The sequence below is a fragment of the Callorhinchus milii genome, unplaced genomic scaffold (assembly GCF_018977255.1).
Source record: "Callorhinchus milii isolate IMCB2004 unplaced genomic scaffold, IMCB_Cmil_1.0 Scaffold1, whole genome shotgun sequence".
Lineage (NCBI taxonomy): Eukaryota > Metazoa > Chordata > Chondrichthyes > Chimaeriformes > Callorhinchidae > Callorhinchus > Callorhinchus milii.
Genome location: NW_024704742.1, coordinates 9004124 through 9020419, shown reverse-complemented (window position 1 = coordinate 9020419; position 16296 = coordinate 9004124). Strand labels below are relative to the sequence as shown.

The following is a 16296-nucleotide window of genomic DNA, read 5'->3' as shown; positions in this document are numbered from 1 at the left end:
CCGCTCCCTTCGCTTAGTGGACACCTTCAGGTCCCCCACACCACCACCACTCCGCCTGACCCTCTCTTTTGCTTCCTTCAAGTTCCATCTGAGGACCTTCTTCTTCACCCCCACTGCCCTCCACCCTTCCTAACCCCAACTCCCAGCTCGGGTCCAAAAAACCCTCGACTGTCCAGTGGCCTGGGACGTCTTTCTGACATGAAGGGCATTATACAAGTATAATGTGTTGTTGTTGATACTCTGCTCCGTGTGAAGGGCTCTTTGTAAACCAAGTTGTTGTCATCGTTTTACCTGTTGCTGCCATCAGGTGGGACAAAAACTAAGTGCATTTAATACATTCCCAAGCAATTTGGGAAACTGTTTTATTCAGATAAGTTCTTCATTTCGATATCTGATTGTACATGAATTGTGATGTTGAAACGCTTTAAGTGATCAGACTTTCAGCACATCCACTGCACATAGCGTGCAATAATCATCAGTGGAAATGATTAGCCAACCAAGCCATTCACAATCTAAAACAAATGTTTGTGTAATAATGTAATAATCTTGGCATTTTATATCATGAATTACCAAGTCGTTGAAATGTCTCAAAGCGCTTCACAGGATGTTACTGTGAAGTGCAGTGACTGTGTATTTGTAAGTGAACATGGCAGTCATTTTGTGCACAGCAACGTCCCACAAACAGACATGACTGATCCATTTTATTCAGTGATATTTTATTAATATCATTGTATTAAATCATTTTAACATTTTCAAAGCAAATAAGTAAAATAATCCATGGAGCAACAATCAAAATGTTCAGAAGTGCAAAGAAAACAAATCATATTCCTTATCATTATTGCACAAGGTAAAGGACAACAATTTGCTGCAGAATATGGAAACAAGAGAAAAGAATCTGTGAATATTTCCACATTTGTATCAAAAAGTCTTTGAAATAAATCATTGATAAAATAGCCGTCCAGAAGAATATGAGCATAATTCACAGAATTAAACTGACATTAGCTCCAAGCTCCGTATATTGCACAGTATTTATGACATCTTCTACGACTTTTCATCTACCTGGATGTGATGTTCCTCCAGGAGAATTAGGGCTCACAGTATATAACCCGAGCGGTGGCCCAAACCGTTCCATTCGCATGGTGCTGTATAAATCAACTATTTTCTGCAGTGGTAGACAATGTCTGCGTAAATAACTTGTGGTTTAATTGAAAAGTCCTTTCTGCTTTTTCACTTTCTTGCTGGTAAAGCTGGAGCTCTGTTGTTTGTTGCAAGAGGCAAACCAGTTTGGGAGCTTCCTCTTTCCTGATTGACTGCAGGTCTGAAGGAAAATAGAAACATGTAATCAGCACTTTTTGATAAGAGTCAAGGTTAAATCACAATGAGAGTAGTTTCTTTCGATTGCACATGTACCATCGGTATTTATTGTTCCAGCCAATGAGGGCCAGATGCCTATATTCACAAATGCTGCTGTGTGCAGGTTCAATCTGCTGATACAATACAGACTAGAGACTGTATATGTTGTAGGCAAAATCAACAGCCAATTTGCACACAGCATTGTCTCATAAAGTCAATGGCCAATTTTATTGGAGAACTGGGAAGCCAGGAATATTTTCAAATAGTGCTATAGGATCTTCAACGTCTACTTGAACAGGCAAATGGGACAAGAGATTAACATTTTATCCAAAGGACAGCACCTCCAACAATGCAGCTCTCCCCATCACTGCACTGGAGTGTCATCTTGAACAGTGAGCTCAAAATCTCCACATGGGGCTTGAACACATAATCCAGGGAGCCAGGCTGCCACACACTCTTTATAGCTGTGATTATGGACATTAAATAATAATATTTGCATTTGATAAAGCATCTTTTCATATTGTTAAGATGTCTCAAAGTGCTTCACATGATATCCTGTGAAGTGCTGTAATTGTGTGTATATATGTTTTGTGGTGAACGCGGCAGCCAACTTGCACACAGCAATGTCTCACAAACAACCGTGGAATGAATGACCAATTTTATCTGAGGGATGGTTGGCCAGGACACTGGGAGAAACCCCCTTCTCTTTTCCAATAGTGCCGTAAAATCTTTAACATCCAGCTGAACGGGCAGATGGGACTTCGGTTTTAACATCTCAGCCGAAGGACAGAACCTCTAACAATGTACCACCCAATAAAGCACAGTGTTAGGTTGAAATATTGGAAGAGGACTGGCATTCCGATTTGGGCCATTGCAAATTTAGAACCCAATTACATCCAAATTCATATATATTGTGCAATCTCACAAGGCTCAATCCCTACCAGAATATTTACGTGTTGCAAACACTGATCACCCGAGGCACAGCTCAGCGATGTTTACCTCCCACCTGTGAACCTCCTGGAAGGACATCAAGACTAGCTTGATTTGAAGAGCAATACTGTGCACCACTGCTCCTTTCCTGTGCTTTGTACACGTGTAATCTCAAGCTAGGCTACATCTTAGATTTTAAAAATGACTCGAAACAAGTTAAAAGGATTCATTTGAACTCTTTTTCAGTTAAATCTATTGCAGTTCAGATTGTTGATGGGTGGTGTATTGATTTATTGTGCTGTAATTCATACGGTGGAAATGGACAATAGGACATTTACAGAAACGATATAGTGACTTTTTCTAAAGAAAACAATTATGGATGTACATCACTAGTTCACTTCACAAATAAAAACTAATAAATCATACTAATAAATGTGAACATGTCACAATTGGCTTATTTTAAATCTACATTTCTGTACGTTAATCCTCTCTCCAAGCCCCCTACCCCCTCCCCCAAAAATGTTTCAATTTAAAACAAATCCTCAAATAAAATCTTTTGTGCTACTGAGTTTGCCATTTCTCATTTGCTGTGTCTCCATTCTCACTCATAAGTGAGATCTAGATAATTATTTGAGGAGGCCAAATTTGCAGGGCTTTGGGGAGAGAGCGGGGGAGTAGGATTGATTTGGATAGTTCTTTTCAAAGAGCCGGCACAGACATGATGGCCCGAATGGCTTCCTTCTGTGCTGTACAATTCTATGATTCTATGATAAGGGAATTCTAAGTTCAAATATTGTCTGAGCTTGGATCATGCTTGCACCATCCTGTTAAACTACTGGATTGGCAACATTACTTTCTGAAGATAGCTTGATCAACTCTCTTCATGCAACTTAATCCAGATGTCATCAATACTCCCCTTGAGATATTTTTGTTGACAAAACCAAGTAGAATCAATATTGCAAAGCACTTCAACAATTATAATATTGCAACAAGAAATCAAAAAGCAGATACATCTCTGTTGAACCTGTGAATTATTCATTATGCTCCATTTAATTCTCGTTTTCTTTATAGGAATCCAGCCAGAATAAATGAAGAATGTGCTTCTCATTATAAATACATGAATTAGAAGGCGATACATGTTCCTTAAATGTGTACGGTCAGGTGAAACCATTTTCACAATTATTCCGGAAATTTCAATCTTTTCATTTTGAGCATGAAGCAACATTCATGTTAGGGCAAGAGAACAGCTTTGTGCTTTTCTCAAAGAAAGAAAAAAACAGAAGCAACACCTGAAATACTGTTGCTGTTGCCATTGGAAACTGTGGCTATTGGAAACAGTCAATAGATTGGGGGTATCTAACCCTCAATATGCAGTGAATTTGGGATTTGGTCACTATGATTTTTTTGGTCAGCCGAGTGTGTGACACATGCGGAAGCTGAGATTTCTAGGCATCCCACCCACACATGGAAATCTCAGAGAGGTTGTTGGAATGGAATGCACATTTTCCCCCTGGAAAGACACATCCTGCTTACCTAATTCTGGAAAGTATTAGGCACAGGTTGTCAAGAGCCAAGGCTTGGGGACCCCAGTGTGTGCGATGGGGTAACTGATGGAGTCTAACCAGCTAAAACCTCATAGCTTGCCTTTGATATTGCTGTCTGACAAGCTTTCCCGCTGCTTGTCCAACTTGGACCACCCTATCCATTAGGGCTTTGGCTTGCAGGGTTAACAGGAGCTGAGTGGGATGACTCCCTGTCCCCAGTGACTGGTCTTCCTTTCCAGGTCCTGCCGATGAGCCAGACTGGGCTGTGCTGCCATCAACAGTGCCCCGGAATACTGCGGACCCGTCTGGCTCAGGAACCAGACTAGAGACAGTCATAGAGGGCTGGCTGAATTCTGACGTTCCATTGCCAGGCATGTCACCTTGGAGCCAGTGAAAGTGACCTGCATAGTGAGGTGATCTCATTATAATAATAATATTAATAATCCTTGCATTTGATATAGTGCTTTTCACGTCGGGAGGACATCCCAAAGCGCTTCACAGAATACACTGTAAAGTGAATTCACTGTATATTTGTGGGCGAACGCAGCAGCCAATTGCGCACAGCAATGTCCCACAAACAGTCGTAGATTGAAAATGACCAATTTATTATTGTTTTATTTTGGAGGAATTATTATTAAGAGTGTGGAGTAAGGAAACTTGCCCAAGGTTTCGCCCTCTGCCTAGAATTGAACTCAGGTCTCTCGCTTGCAAAGCGAGTGCTCTAACCACTGAGGTACAGGACTCCACAAAGGTTTGTGAGGTGCTCACAAGGGGTTGAGGTTCTACTGTAATTGTAAAACTTTAGAGATCTTTCTTTAGTGTAACGTTCGCCCACAAAACACACAGTCAATGCACGAGTAAACTCCCTCAACCCACTTAAGAATAATGCGAAATGTAAGTTCCCAATCAGCCTGCGTACATAGACAAAGACAGTAAAATACTTCAAAGTAAAAAGAATGCACTTAGTGAATGATTCAGTGACAGTGTGGTCTGGCAATTATTTCCTGTTTTGAACACACTGTCACTAAATCATTCACCAAGGGCACAACTCTAAGTGAAACCACAAGACTCCCATGCATGACCTAAGGAATACAGCTAGGACATACATGGTATTGCTATTGGAATCATAATAGAAATTAAGAACGCTTTTGTAGCAAAAACAGAATAAAATGTGAAGCAGTTTTTCCTTAGCTCCATTGCCTGATGAGTGTTAGTTCTCTGTAAAGGCATATTCCCACTAACAAGGACATTGTTTCAAATAAAATTGTAGCTGTTTTACGAAGTCGAGTGATCTTGACATGTTCCCAAGAGCTGAGGAGGATATAGGATGATTCAAATGTTATTTTTAGCAAAACAAAGAGAATTGACAAGGTAGATATGGAATGACTCTTCCTCTACTAATGAAATAATAAAATAATAAAGAGATTCGATAGGGTAGATACAGAGAAACTATTTCCTCTGTTGGGGAAATGCAGAACAAGTATGACATCATCTTAAAATTAGGCCATTTAGGAGTGAAATCAGGAGGCAGTTTTTCATCCAAAGGGTCAAGGAAATCTGAAACTCACTCCCTCAAGTCTGTGGATGCTGGACCCCTTCACACCTTCAAGACTGCGGTGGGTAGGTATTTGTTAGGTCAGGGTATAAAGGGATAGGGGGCAAGGGTGGATAATTCGACTTGAGGCACAGATCAGCCATGATCTTATAGAATGGAGGAACAGGCTCAAGGGGCTGAATTGCCTACTCCTATTTCTATGAAATCAAGGGAATACCACATTTAAATTGGAGGTTAGAAACAAATAGTGAATCTAGATAATAATAATCCTTGTATTTGATATAGATATATACATTGCAGTGCTTTCTGCAAAGGGTTGTGAGAATGCAGACTGCACTACCGAGAAAGTTAAAGATCCAGTATTACTTCAGATATACGAGAGATAGATTCCCAAGCGTTTGGATAAAATGTAAGCAGTCCTCTCAATAGGCCGCTATCCTGATAGACGTCCCTTTTGTCATTGTGACTGAGCCTTTGCATACACTCACTCTACTACAGTTGATGGCCTTGGCTAGTGACTGCTGGCAGATTAATGTTCTTAGCTCAGTTGTAGCTGTCACAGGGCCTTGAACTTCAACTCTGCCATGAGTTTAGTACAAAGACTGACTGTGGATAGTTCCCTAACATTGTCCTTCAGGCTCTATGTATGTGTACCTTGTTGTTGCTTCTATATGTCAAAGTGTATGTAAGATCTTCAGTGACTCAACATTTATTGTGGAACAATAACTATTGCAGTTTGGATCATCTGATGAAAATACCAGAGCCCAGAGCTGCCACTTCCAGTCACTTACCACAAAACACACAGTCACTTCAGTTTACAGTATATTTTGTGAAGCACTTAGAGATGCCATCCCAATGTAAAAGGCACTATATCAAATGCAAGGATTATTATTATAATGAATGTGCATTTTTATGCTTTTTCATTTCTTTCCGTTTGTCAGTATCTAAATCGACATCACTTTTCTTAGCCACTCAAGTGCAGTAACTGAATAGATTCAGTTCATGTGTACAAAGTAGTGACTCACGGCTTTCAAAACAAACCAAAAAGTGAAGGAAAACCTGGAGGAGGTACCTTCAGTATAAACTATTTCCCAACAAATATTGTTTCTAAATTCTTCAACTATTAACAAATTATTTTAAGGATTTCCTGGTAGGAGTAGAAATCGTTTAAATCTCAATAGAGTGACAATTTTTTCCTTCCACTGAGCCTTCCCTTCACCTCCCCTCACCCCCCACCCTATAATTTGTGTTTTAGATAAACATCTAAATTCCCCAACGACATTTTCTGAGATGTGCCTGGAGTTTGAATCACTGACAGTAAAGTCAACTGACACGATGGCATGGATGATCTGAAAGTGTCCAGGCCAGGATGTGTAATATCAGATGGTACTGCCATATACTTTTGCCCACAAAATACACAGTCACTACACTTTACAGTATATTCTATTGAGATATCTCAAAGACGTGATAAGGCGCTATATCAAATGCAAAGATTATTATTTTTTATTATATTTAGCCAGTAGCACCATTCTTTTCTGGCTTTGTGCCACAGATCAACATCCAGGCCAACTGAAACATTCATGTTAGTGAATAAACCGTCTCCTCACCTGCCAACCACATCCTCAGAACAGCTACTTACTTGGCTCAAAAAAGGCAGGTCCCTACAGGAAGGCAGATTAGTCCATGAGAGGGGTAGAGAAAAGACATTTCCCTTAAGGTATTCAGAATCTCTTGCCCAAATTTGGAGTTTGATGTTGGATTAATGGTGTAAAAATGGAGTTAAACCTTTTCTATTAAACCATTTGCTTTCTCCTGGTATATTTGGTAATATATTGTAAATGCATATGTATCATATTACTAGAGACACTGGCTCCATCCATCAATTGAACCATCGGTGTGATAAATAAGGACAACAAAAGAGAATAGAGAATGCAGGAGGCCTTTTTTTAAAAAATAAAAGATGATACACGTGTGAACACAAAACTGAAAAGGGTTTCAAAAGGGAACTTTTGTCAACTCAACAGCTTCTGGGTTATCAGATTTAGAGGAAGATACATTGAAGGAATATTATTGTGAAATTGGATGGATACTAGATGGCCAATCATCAACTGTTGCCCGATTCTGGTAGAATTGTAATACCTTAAAGAACCTTTATTTTTATTATATTGACAAGCTATCACAATCCGATAGTTTTCCTCATTTCTATGGCGTTCAGCTAGAATGCCAACTGTCCACTGGATGTGTAACTTCACTCTGGACACCACTGGAATCACGGCAGCAGTCATCTGGCTGTTTAAACAGTGTGACGAAGCCAGGGGGCTCAGCTTGTGAATTAGGGAACAGCAAAATGATTTTTGTTGTATGAAAGTTACTGTATTGAAAGACTCGTGACCAAGTAGCCCACTATATTTGTTCTATTATTAGCTTGTAGACTTCTAACACATTTTCTATCAATAGATGCAGTGTTTCGAGACACTATCCTGCCTGAAGAAACCTACAAAGGCAGGTTGTTATTGTTGTCGATGGAACGCCAACCCAAAGTCCCTTCAATTTGCCTCCTCCCTCTTCACCTTTAAAGCCCAGTGTGGTGTTCAGCGAGAGCCTGACCAGTTACAGGTCCAATTGATGTTTTCAGTCATTTCACAAACACCCCCCCCTCCACCTAGCTTGGTGCCCGGTCAGTGAAAGGCTCTATATAAATGCAAATGTTACTGTATGATGAAATTCGCCATTTGTGTAATATTCATCACATCAAATAGGCTTGAAAGCACTGCTTGAGGCCTTACTCAACAGTGCAGTCGACTCATTACTAGAAAAATTCCTAACTTTTTTTATGTATTTACGAAATGTGGCCTAGCCTAACCCTAATTGGCTCCCGTGATTATAGAAACATGGACNAAAAAAATACACAGACAATTTGTGCAACAGCCTGAATCACTCCGACAATTTCTCTCCGACAAACATATCATGCACACTGACATCACATTAGACGTGTTTGCATTATGTCTCACCTCTGTCTGCGAATCATCAAATAGATCTTGTGTAGAAGCATCAGCTAATTGGTTCCAGGATGCTAGATCGAGAGCGGATCTGTGGGGGTGACCTTTATGGCTGCTTTCAGCAGTAGGTGCACTGCCCTGAAGGCAGATACAAATTATAAGCCACAAATGTACTAGAATCATGAACCAGCTGTCTATGCAAAACATTAACAACAACAACTTGAATTTATATAGCGCCCTCTATGCCGGACGGCTTCTCACAGTTTAGGATCCCGGAACCGAGCCAGGGGAGGGGTGGGAAGCTGATCAAAGGCGCGGTTGAAAAGAAAGGACTTCAACAGAGCGGAAAATGGGAAGGGATGAAGATGAAGATGAAGGGAGCGAGATGAAGGGAGTGAGGAAGGCAGTTCCAGAGCCTCAGGGCGTAGTGGCTAAAGGCACGGCCTCCGAGGGTGGAGCGGAGGACTCGGGGGACAAGGAGGAGGCCAGACCCGGAGTAACGAAGGCAATGGGTACTGGGCTGAGAAGAGAGGAGGTCAGAGAGGTAGGGGGTGCAGAGGAGTGCAGGGATTTGAATACAAGGGTGAGGATTTTGAAATCGATCCTCTCTGGGATAGGGAGCCAGTGCAGGCTGGCAAGGACTGGGGTGATCGGGGAGCAGAGTTTAGTACAGGTGAGAATGCGGGCGGCAGAGATCTGAATGAGTTGGATTTTATGGATGGTAGTGGATGGGAGGCCAGCGAGGAGGACGCTTGAATAGTCTAGCCGAGAGGTGACGAAGGCATGGACCAGGGTTTCAGCGGCTTTTGGGGAGAGGTATTGCGGAGACAGGCAATGCATCGGAGGTGAAAGAAGGCAGTGCTGGTGAGGGACCGGATGTGGAGGAGGAAGAATAATCGGGGAATTACACATTCATTGGAAAGAAATTCTTCCCAGTGCCTTATCATGTTGAAAAGCTGGCACAGACGCAATGGGCCGAATTCTATGAAAGTGCTTCATGAGTAATCACAGTTCGAGTGCAGTGACCTTTTGTAGGGAAATATGGCACTCATTTGCATCAGCAAGGCCCCATGAACAGTCATGAGTTAATGCTATTTTACCTGGGGAATTGTTGGCCAGGACACATAAAGAAACTCCTTTCACTTTTTGAATAGTGCCATGGGATCATGAATATTCACCTGAACAGGCAGAGGTTTAGCATTTCTCAAAATGCAGAACATCACACCCCCAGCTGTGTTCAAGAGTGTCAGTCTAACACTATAAACCCAGAAAGTAAATATATCATTGTTTTCTCAAACAAAATTGTTTTATAGTTCACAGTGGAAATAAACCAATTTGTTGTCACATGAAGTGTATTCCTTATTCTACAAAAGCTTTTGTTGTGGGCAATAATCTGAAGTTCTCAGAACATCTAGGAACATCAAAAATTTACAATACAAATTTACCTTATATAATGCCTTTCACGTCGGTGGGGTGGGGTGGGGGAATGTGGAATGTACCAGGAATTGAAAAGTCTACGGTTTATACCTGATCTGGGGGTGGGAGCTGAGGGGGAAAATAAAGTCAAAGAGGAATGCAGACTGGGAAGGAGGCGAGAGAAGGGGGCGAGTCAAAGGGAGGGGGGAGGAGAGAGAGCAGCCCATTTAGCTCATCTAGCCAGCTTCTCCATTTTAGTAATATGTGGTAGTTCTTTATCCAGTTTTCAACTGGTTCTGGAGTGAGTTTAGCAAGCAGGACTTGGGTATGCTGTGGATGCCTGTAATGTCTACACATTGCTTCAATAACTAATCAATTTATTCCTAACCTTCTTTGCCTCGTCTCAGAAGGATGGTGGTAAGGAAGCATAGAGTAAGTACACGAGCAAAGTCTGAGTGACTCATTGGCCTTGTGCTGTGTATTCCCCTCATTTCCTTGTATGGGGTATAAATCTACCTTTCCTGTCTAGAGAGCTGCCCATTTTAAAACCAGGATATAGGATACATTTACACATTTTACGATAAATACTATAAATTAGCAAAGCTAGAACCAATTCTTGTGCCCACAAGCAGCAAACGGAAATAGTTTCTCTTACATTTGTGGCAAAAGAACAAACACAACTGATGCCAAAAAACGGATGAAATAACAGACGTCTGTGTTGGACTGTACGAAGTGTTGAAACTCTATGTATTTAAACCTTTGCAAAGTTTCCTATTGGAATTTACTGTAGTGACTTCTAATCATTACCCAGAATATGATCCTGGAGATATAAAGCTACATTAAAAAGAACAAATTTATTTTAAAATAATGTAGATAGTTCTAACGGAATATTATTGCGATTCAAAGTATGACATCTGAAAGAAACTTATTTACAATGCCTTACAAACCTCATTTTTAATCACCAAAAACACAACTTGTTAGGGAACTGGGTCACAAGCACATTGCTTATACCTGGTGCTAGGGTTCAAATCCAGTCTTGACATGCAATGGAATGAATGAACTCTGCACCAGCTGTCCTACATCTATTGTTTGGGCATTCTCAACCAATTCTTAGTGATGCAACTCTTTAGCGTAAAACTGCTTATACTTGAGCACCAACTTGGGAATGTCACTCAGAGAGGCCATAAAGCTGCCTGGAGAAGAGGGGGCAAGGATCACACTGACAACAACAACAAGATTACATTTGTATAGCGCCTTTCACGTCGGAAGGACGTCCCAAGGCGCTGTGACACACTGAGGGAGCAGTTTATGAACATGGTGGAGTCCTATAGCTCAGTGGTTAGAGCACTCGCCTCACAAGCAAGAGACCTGGGTTCAATTCCTGGGCAGGGCGAAACGTTGGGCAAGTTTCCTTACTCCACACGCCTCTGTACACCTGGCAGTAAGTAGTAACCCGGTTGCTAGTCACTTGGAGGATCGCTTTTCCGGGGGTAATAATTCCTTAAAAAAAATAATAATTAGGTCAATCAATCCACGATTACTTGTAGGACACTGCTGTATGCAATTGGCTGCCGCATTTTGCCCACAAAATATAGACAATTCACTTTACAGTATAATCTGTGAAGCACTTTGAAACGTCTCGAAGACGTGATAAAGCACAATATCAAATGAAAAGGATTATTATATTATTTTATTAAGACAGTCAGGAATCCTCCTTCACAGAATTTATTGTAAAATGTAATGTACTGTCACTACGTTTTACAGTAAATCTTGTGAAGTAGGTGTTTGATGCAGTTGATAAACAACCTATAGTTGCACTGTGAGTGATGGCGTCCAACATGCTGCATTCTCCTGCACTAACTTTTACTGAAGCGCTCCGAGACGCCACCCCACATGAAGGGCACTCTATAAATGCAAGTTTTTGTTGTAATAAAGTTGATAATCACAGAAACAAATTGAATAAATAATTAAAGTTTACCCGATGAAAGCACTAGTCATTCACTTCATGGCTGTTTGAGACATTGCTATGCGCAAATTGGCTGCCGTGATCACTACAAAATACAGTAAATCTTGTGAAGTGCTTTGAGACATGCTCACAATGTCAGTCCCTGTGTCAAATGCAATTATAATTTTTTATTTTTTAATTTGGTAATTTATGGTTTGGAACACACACGGACCACAAGTAAATGTTTGTCCTACCTCAAAACTATGTATTTTTCAAAATATGGTGCACTTATTAAAATACAAATGCGTCAAATTAAAAATCAATATAACTTTAAAATTACCCAAACGATTGACAAAAAGCAATTTCTGGAATTCTATTGCCACCTACTGGCATACTGTTAGACAACAGAGGGCATGACAAACAAACCCAGCCTTGGACAGGAATATTAAACATGCAGCTGAAATAGAGCTACATGTGATAAACGTGTATACAAAGCAGAGCTGCATCTCATAGAAGTGATGCCTCACTTAGGAGGACTATAAATGGAAATTGTCCAGTCAGTAATACACACAGTTTGCTTTTTAGTTCCATGGTGTCCTCTCAAAGAATGGTGGAACACTGCAGAATAGCTGTTTCAATATAAAGTTTTCAAATCTAAATGGATTTGCGCCTTTTACCACCTGCAGTCAATAGTCTATGACTCCGTCAACCAACACACTATCTTTCACCCCTTTTCCCTATTTGGTCCTTGGTCTCTGTGCTGCTTAAAGCTCTTGCATTGGAACAGTCTGCTCCCTCTGGTCGCCTTTCTCTGCTTTACCCCAACACCATTTCTCTACTCTGTCCCCATACCGTTTAATAGTTTTTCTCAAGTATTTATCAATTCCCTTTTTGGTACTGTTATGGACTGAGCTTCACGTCCTCCCGACGTGGAAGGCGCTCTATAAATTTAATTTTATTGTTGTTGTTCAACAGCCATCGGTAGTAAGGCACATTCTTTCTTTCGGTGGCATGTCTTCATTTATAATAATACTTACATGTAATATAGCATCTTATCATATTGAGAGAACATCTCCAAGCACTTCTCAGGGTACACGATATAAAATACAACACCAAATTATATTTCTACAGCGTGTTCCAGAGTTTCGGGGTGTAGTGGCTGAAAGCGCGGCCAGCGATGGTGGAACAAGGGCACTAGGTACATGCAGGAAGCCAGAGCCAATCGAGCAGGATAATGGATTGTGGGTTGCGGGGGTAAACAGGTCGGAGAGGGAGGGAGGTGCCAGAGCATGAAGGGATTTGAAAACGAGTGTGAGGATCTTGAAATGAATCCATTCAGCAATAGGGAGCCAGTGAAGCCTGGCTAGAACTGGTGCGATGGGGGTATGGAGTTTAGTGCGGCAGAGTTTGGCATCAGCTGGAATTTATGGATGCTGGAGCTGAGGAGACCGGTGAGGAGGGCATTTGAATAATAGAGGAGGGAGGTGATCAACACAAGGACAAGTGATCTTACTCAGTTTGGCTGAAGTGCTGGCTGAGATTTTTGAATGATAAAGGGAATAAAACTCTGCATTTCAATAAATGTCCTGGATCATGCAAAACGTGCCTTCCAGTTAACCTCAACTTAGCAAATGTTTGTACATCGCAACTCAGTGTTAACAGGATCATATCTGCAATTAATTGTATAAAAAGGTTAAGCTGCATGCATGTTTGTTAATATTGCTCCTAATATTGTTTTCCGCTTAAAAACAAGTCACGTAAATGTGTGCCAGAGAGCACCCAGTTAGTTTAGATCACAAGACAAAAGCAACGGCCTTCAATAAATTGCTCACAGTTTTTTCAATCCAGTCAGGTTCTTCCTCCTTTGTGCCTGGTTCACTTTCCTGTGGCTCCTGTGCACTTGTGGACAGTGAAGGCATTTGTTGGGGAAGCTGTAGCTTTGTGCTACAGCTCTGCTGCTCTCCCCCTTCCTCGCTTGCTTTCCATTTGTCAACAACGTTCATGCTGTTAATATCTACAGACACAATACGAGCCAATGGTAAGCATTCTGACCATCAATACCTTGTCCATCTCTCCCACTGGGATAATCTGGATACATTAATATTTCTGTGCCATTATTAACAATTTGTATCTTGGACTGTTCCTTATTTTCTCCCTCTTTTCTAGTTAAGAGGATGGATAGTTCCTTAAGATTGATTAGATGTTGATGTTCCATACATTCAGTACTTTTATCTTTTTTTCTTCTATTTTTAACCTCCTGCTGGTTCCAGCACTTTGAAACATTCTCTCGTGTGAATGGAAAACAGCCAGTTTTCACACAATACCTTGTCCATCTCCCCTACTGGGATAATGTGAACACATTAATATTTCTGTGCCATTATTAACAATTTGTATCTTGGACTGTGACACAATCTTGGACTGTGACACTATCACACAAACAACCATGAAATGAATGACTAATTTATCTATAATAAATAATAATCCTTCCATTTGATATAGCGCCTTATATCACGTTTTTGCAACGTCTCAAAGCGCTTCACAGAATATACTGTGAAGACTATATTTTGCGGGTGAAATATCTGGAAGAGTTTTGACAAAAGGTCCTGTCATTTGAAATGTTGACTCACTTTCTTCTCTCCATAGATGCTGCCTGGCCTGCTGTGTGTTCCCAGCGACTTCTGTTTTTTATCTGGAGGTTTGTTGTCCAGATCATTGGACACTGGGAGAAATGCCCTTCTTTTCCAGATAGTGTCATGGAATCTTAAACAACCACATCTGAAGAATATGCTAAGCACTACACTTAAGTGCCAGCCCAGACTATGAGCTCACAGTATATTGTGTGAAGCGCTTTGAGACGTCTCGAAGATGTGATAAGACATTATATCAAGTGTAAGGATTATTATTGGCCAGCCTGAGATCTTCCTGAACTATGTTGGCTATTATTTACATACATCAAACTGGATCGCACACATTCAGCTTTTGAATTTTTCTTATAAAAATCACAGATAAGACATCTGGGTCAAATTTTTGTTGTAAAGTAAGGAACCAATAAACAGCGGAAAGAAATGTTTCTCACCTGAGTTAAGCAGAGGATTGGGAACAGTGCTGACCCTCGATTCCTGAACCGGACAAGCAAGACCAGCTTGCTTCACATCTACAGGGTAACCAGACGCCTGTGTGTTTGACAAACAGCGAGTGAGTGACACAGCCTCACTCCATGAACCTAAACTTCCCCCTCTAAAATGTTAAAAGCAGATGCTTGAAGCCTTCTACAAGGATGAACAGATGCTTTATTATCCACAATGTGTCAATCGGGTATATATGTATTTTATATAGGTCAAATTTGCTGCAATTTATCAGAAGGTTCTCAAGAAATGTGCAAACAACAAATGCACTCTTCTTTACATTCAATGTTTTAGAAATTTGTCAATGACACATTTGTTATAAATAGTTTTAAGACATACTGCAAATTAGACACCACACCTGAATGTCTTGGATACAGCAGCTTATTATTACAAAACATAACAAAAATAGGCTACTATATTCCTATAATAAGGCAGTAAAATACAAGACTGAAAACAAACAAATAGTATTTTCTTACTGGTGTGGAGTGGTTGACAAGATGGACTAGCACGGGTAGCAAGTTATTGCCAGAGCTTTGTCTGCATGTTGTCTTTTGCTGTGCAGTTTGGTTCGAGAGAGAAAACATATCCGCCTGAGGACAGACGAGTGTGAATTGAATACAATGTAGTCTGTGATTTTTGCTACAAACAAGTTTCAAATAAACGCAGAAATTGGTGAAATCTTAAATTGTATACAAGTATCTGAAAAAACGGTGTGAATGTCAATTAAAGCAAGCAACAGAAAGCAATTTATGTTAGCCAATAAGTACTCTTTTTGAGATGATGATCCTGTCTCGGTTAAATAGATTTTTGGCTCAATTTGTGGAGTCCTATAGCTCAGTGGTTAGAGCACTCGTCTCACAAGCGAGAGGACCTGGGTTGGATTCCCAAGCAGGGCAAAACGTTGGGGACCTTTCCTTACTCCACACGCCTGTAAGTAGGAACCTGGTTGTTAGTCAATTGGCAGATCCCTTTTCCAGGGGTAATAATCCCTCAAAATAAATAAATAATAATAATTTGGTCACTCAATCCATGACTGTTTGTGGGACACTGCTGTGCACAATTGGTTGCCGCGATTCGGCCGCAAATATACAGTCAATTCACTTTACAGTATATTCTGTGAGGCTCTTTGAGACGTCTCAAAGACATGATAAGGCACTATATCAATCAAGGATTATTATTAATAATTTGGCTCATGGTGATCCTCTATTTTGTTCAGTGTTTACAGAAGTCTAATTTGAGCTTTTCGCTATTTATTGCAAATTTTCTCAGGGGATGGTGGAGTCTGTGGCAATATATTTGGAGCACTCTGAGAACATGAATTTTATAACGGGACTTTAATCTCATAGCTGATCATTAAAGCGTGTTTAAGTTAAGCACGCAGAGCCACACCTAAGCAAAGGCTCCCTTTAATATTGTGTCTCTAATGAGA

At 40.6% G+C, this 16296-nt stretch overlaps 1 protein-coding gene across 1 annotated transcript in view; it reads right to left on the bottom strand.

Moving 5' to 3' along the window:
• Positions 1–704: 704 nt before the first annotated feature.
• Positions 705–16296, bottom strand: part of wrn (WRN RecQ like helicase) — a 64420-nt gene continuing 48828 nt past the window's right edge. Inside the window, exons 31-35 of the mRNA XM_042338600.1 lie at positions 15344–15457; positions 14819–14915; positions 13575–13756; positions 8394–8519; positions 705–1318 (exon numbers count right to left, since the gene is read on the bottom strand). Of these exons, the coding sequence (XP_042194534.1) occupies positions 1202–1318; positions 8394–8519; positions 13575–13756; positions 14819–14915; positions 15344–15457 (636 nt within the window). The 3' untranslated portion in view covers positions 705–1201. The remainder of the gene's footprint in view (positions 1319–8393; positions 8520–13574; positions 13757–14818; positions 14916–15343; positions 15458–16296) is intronic.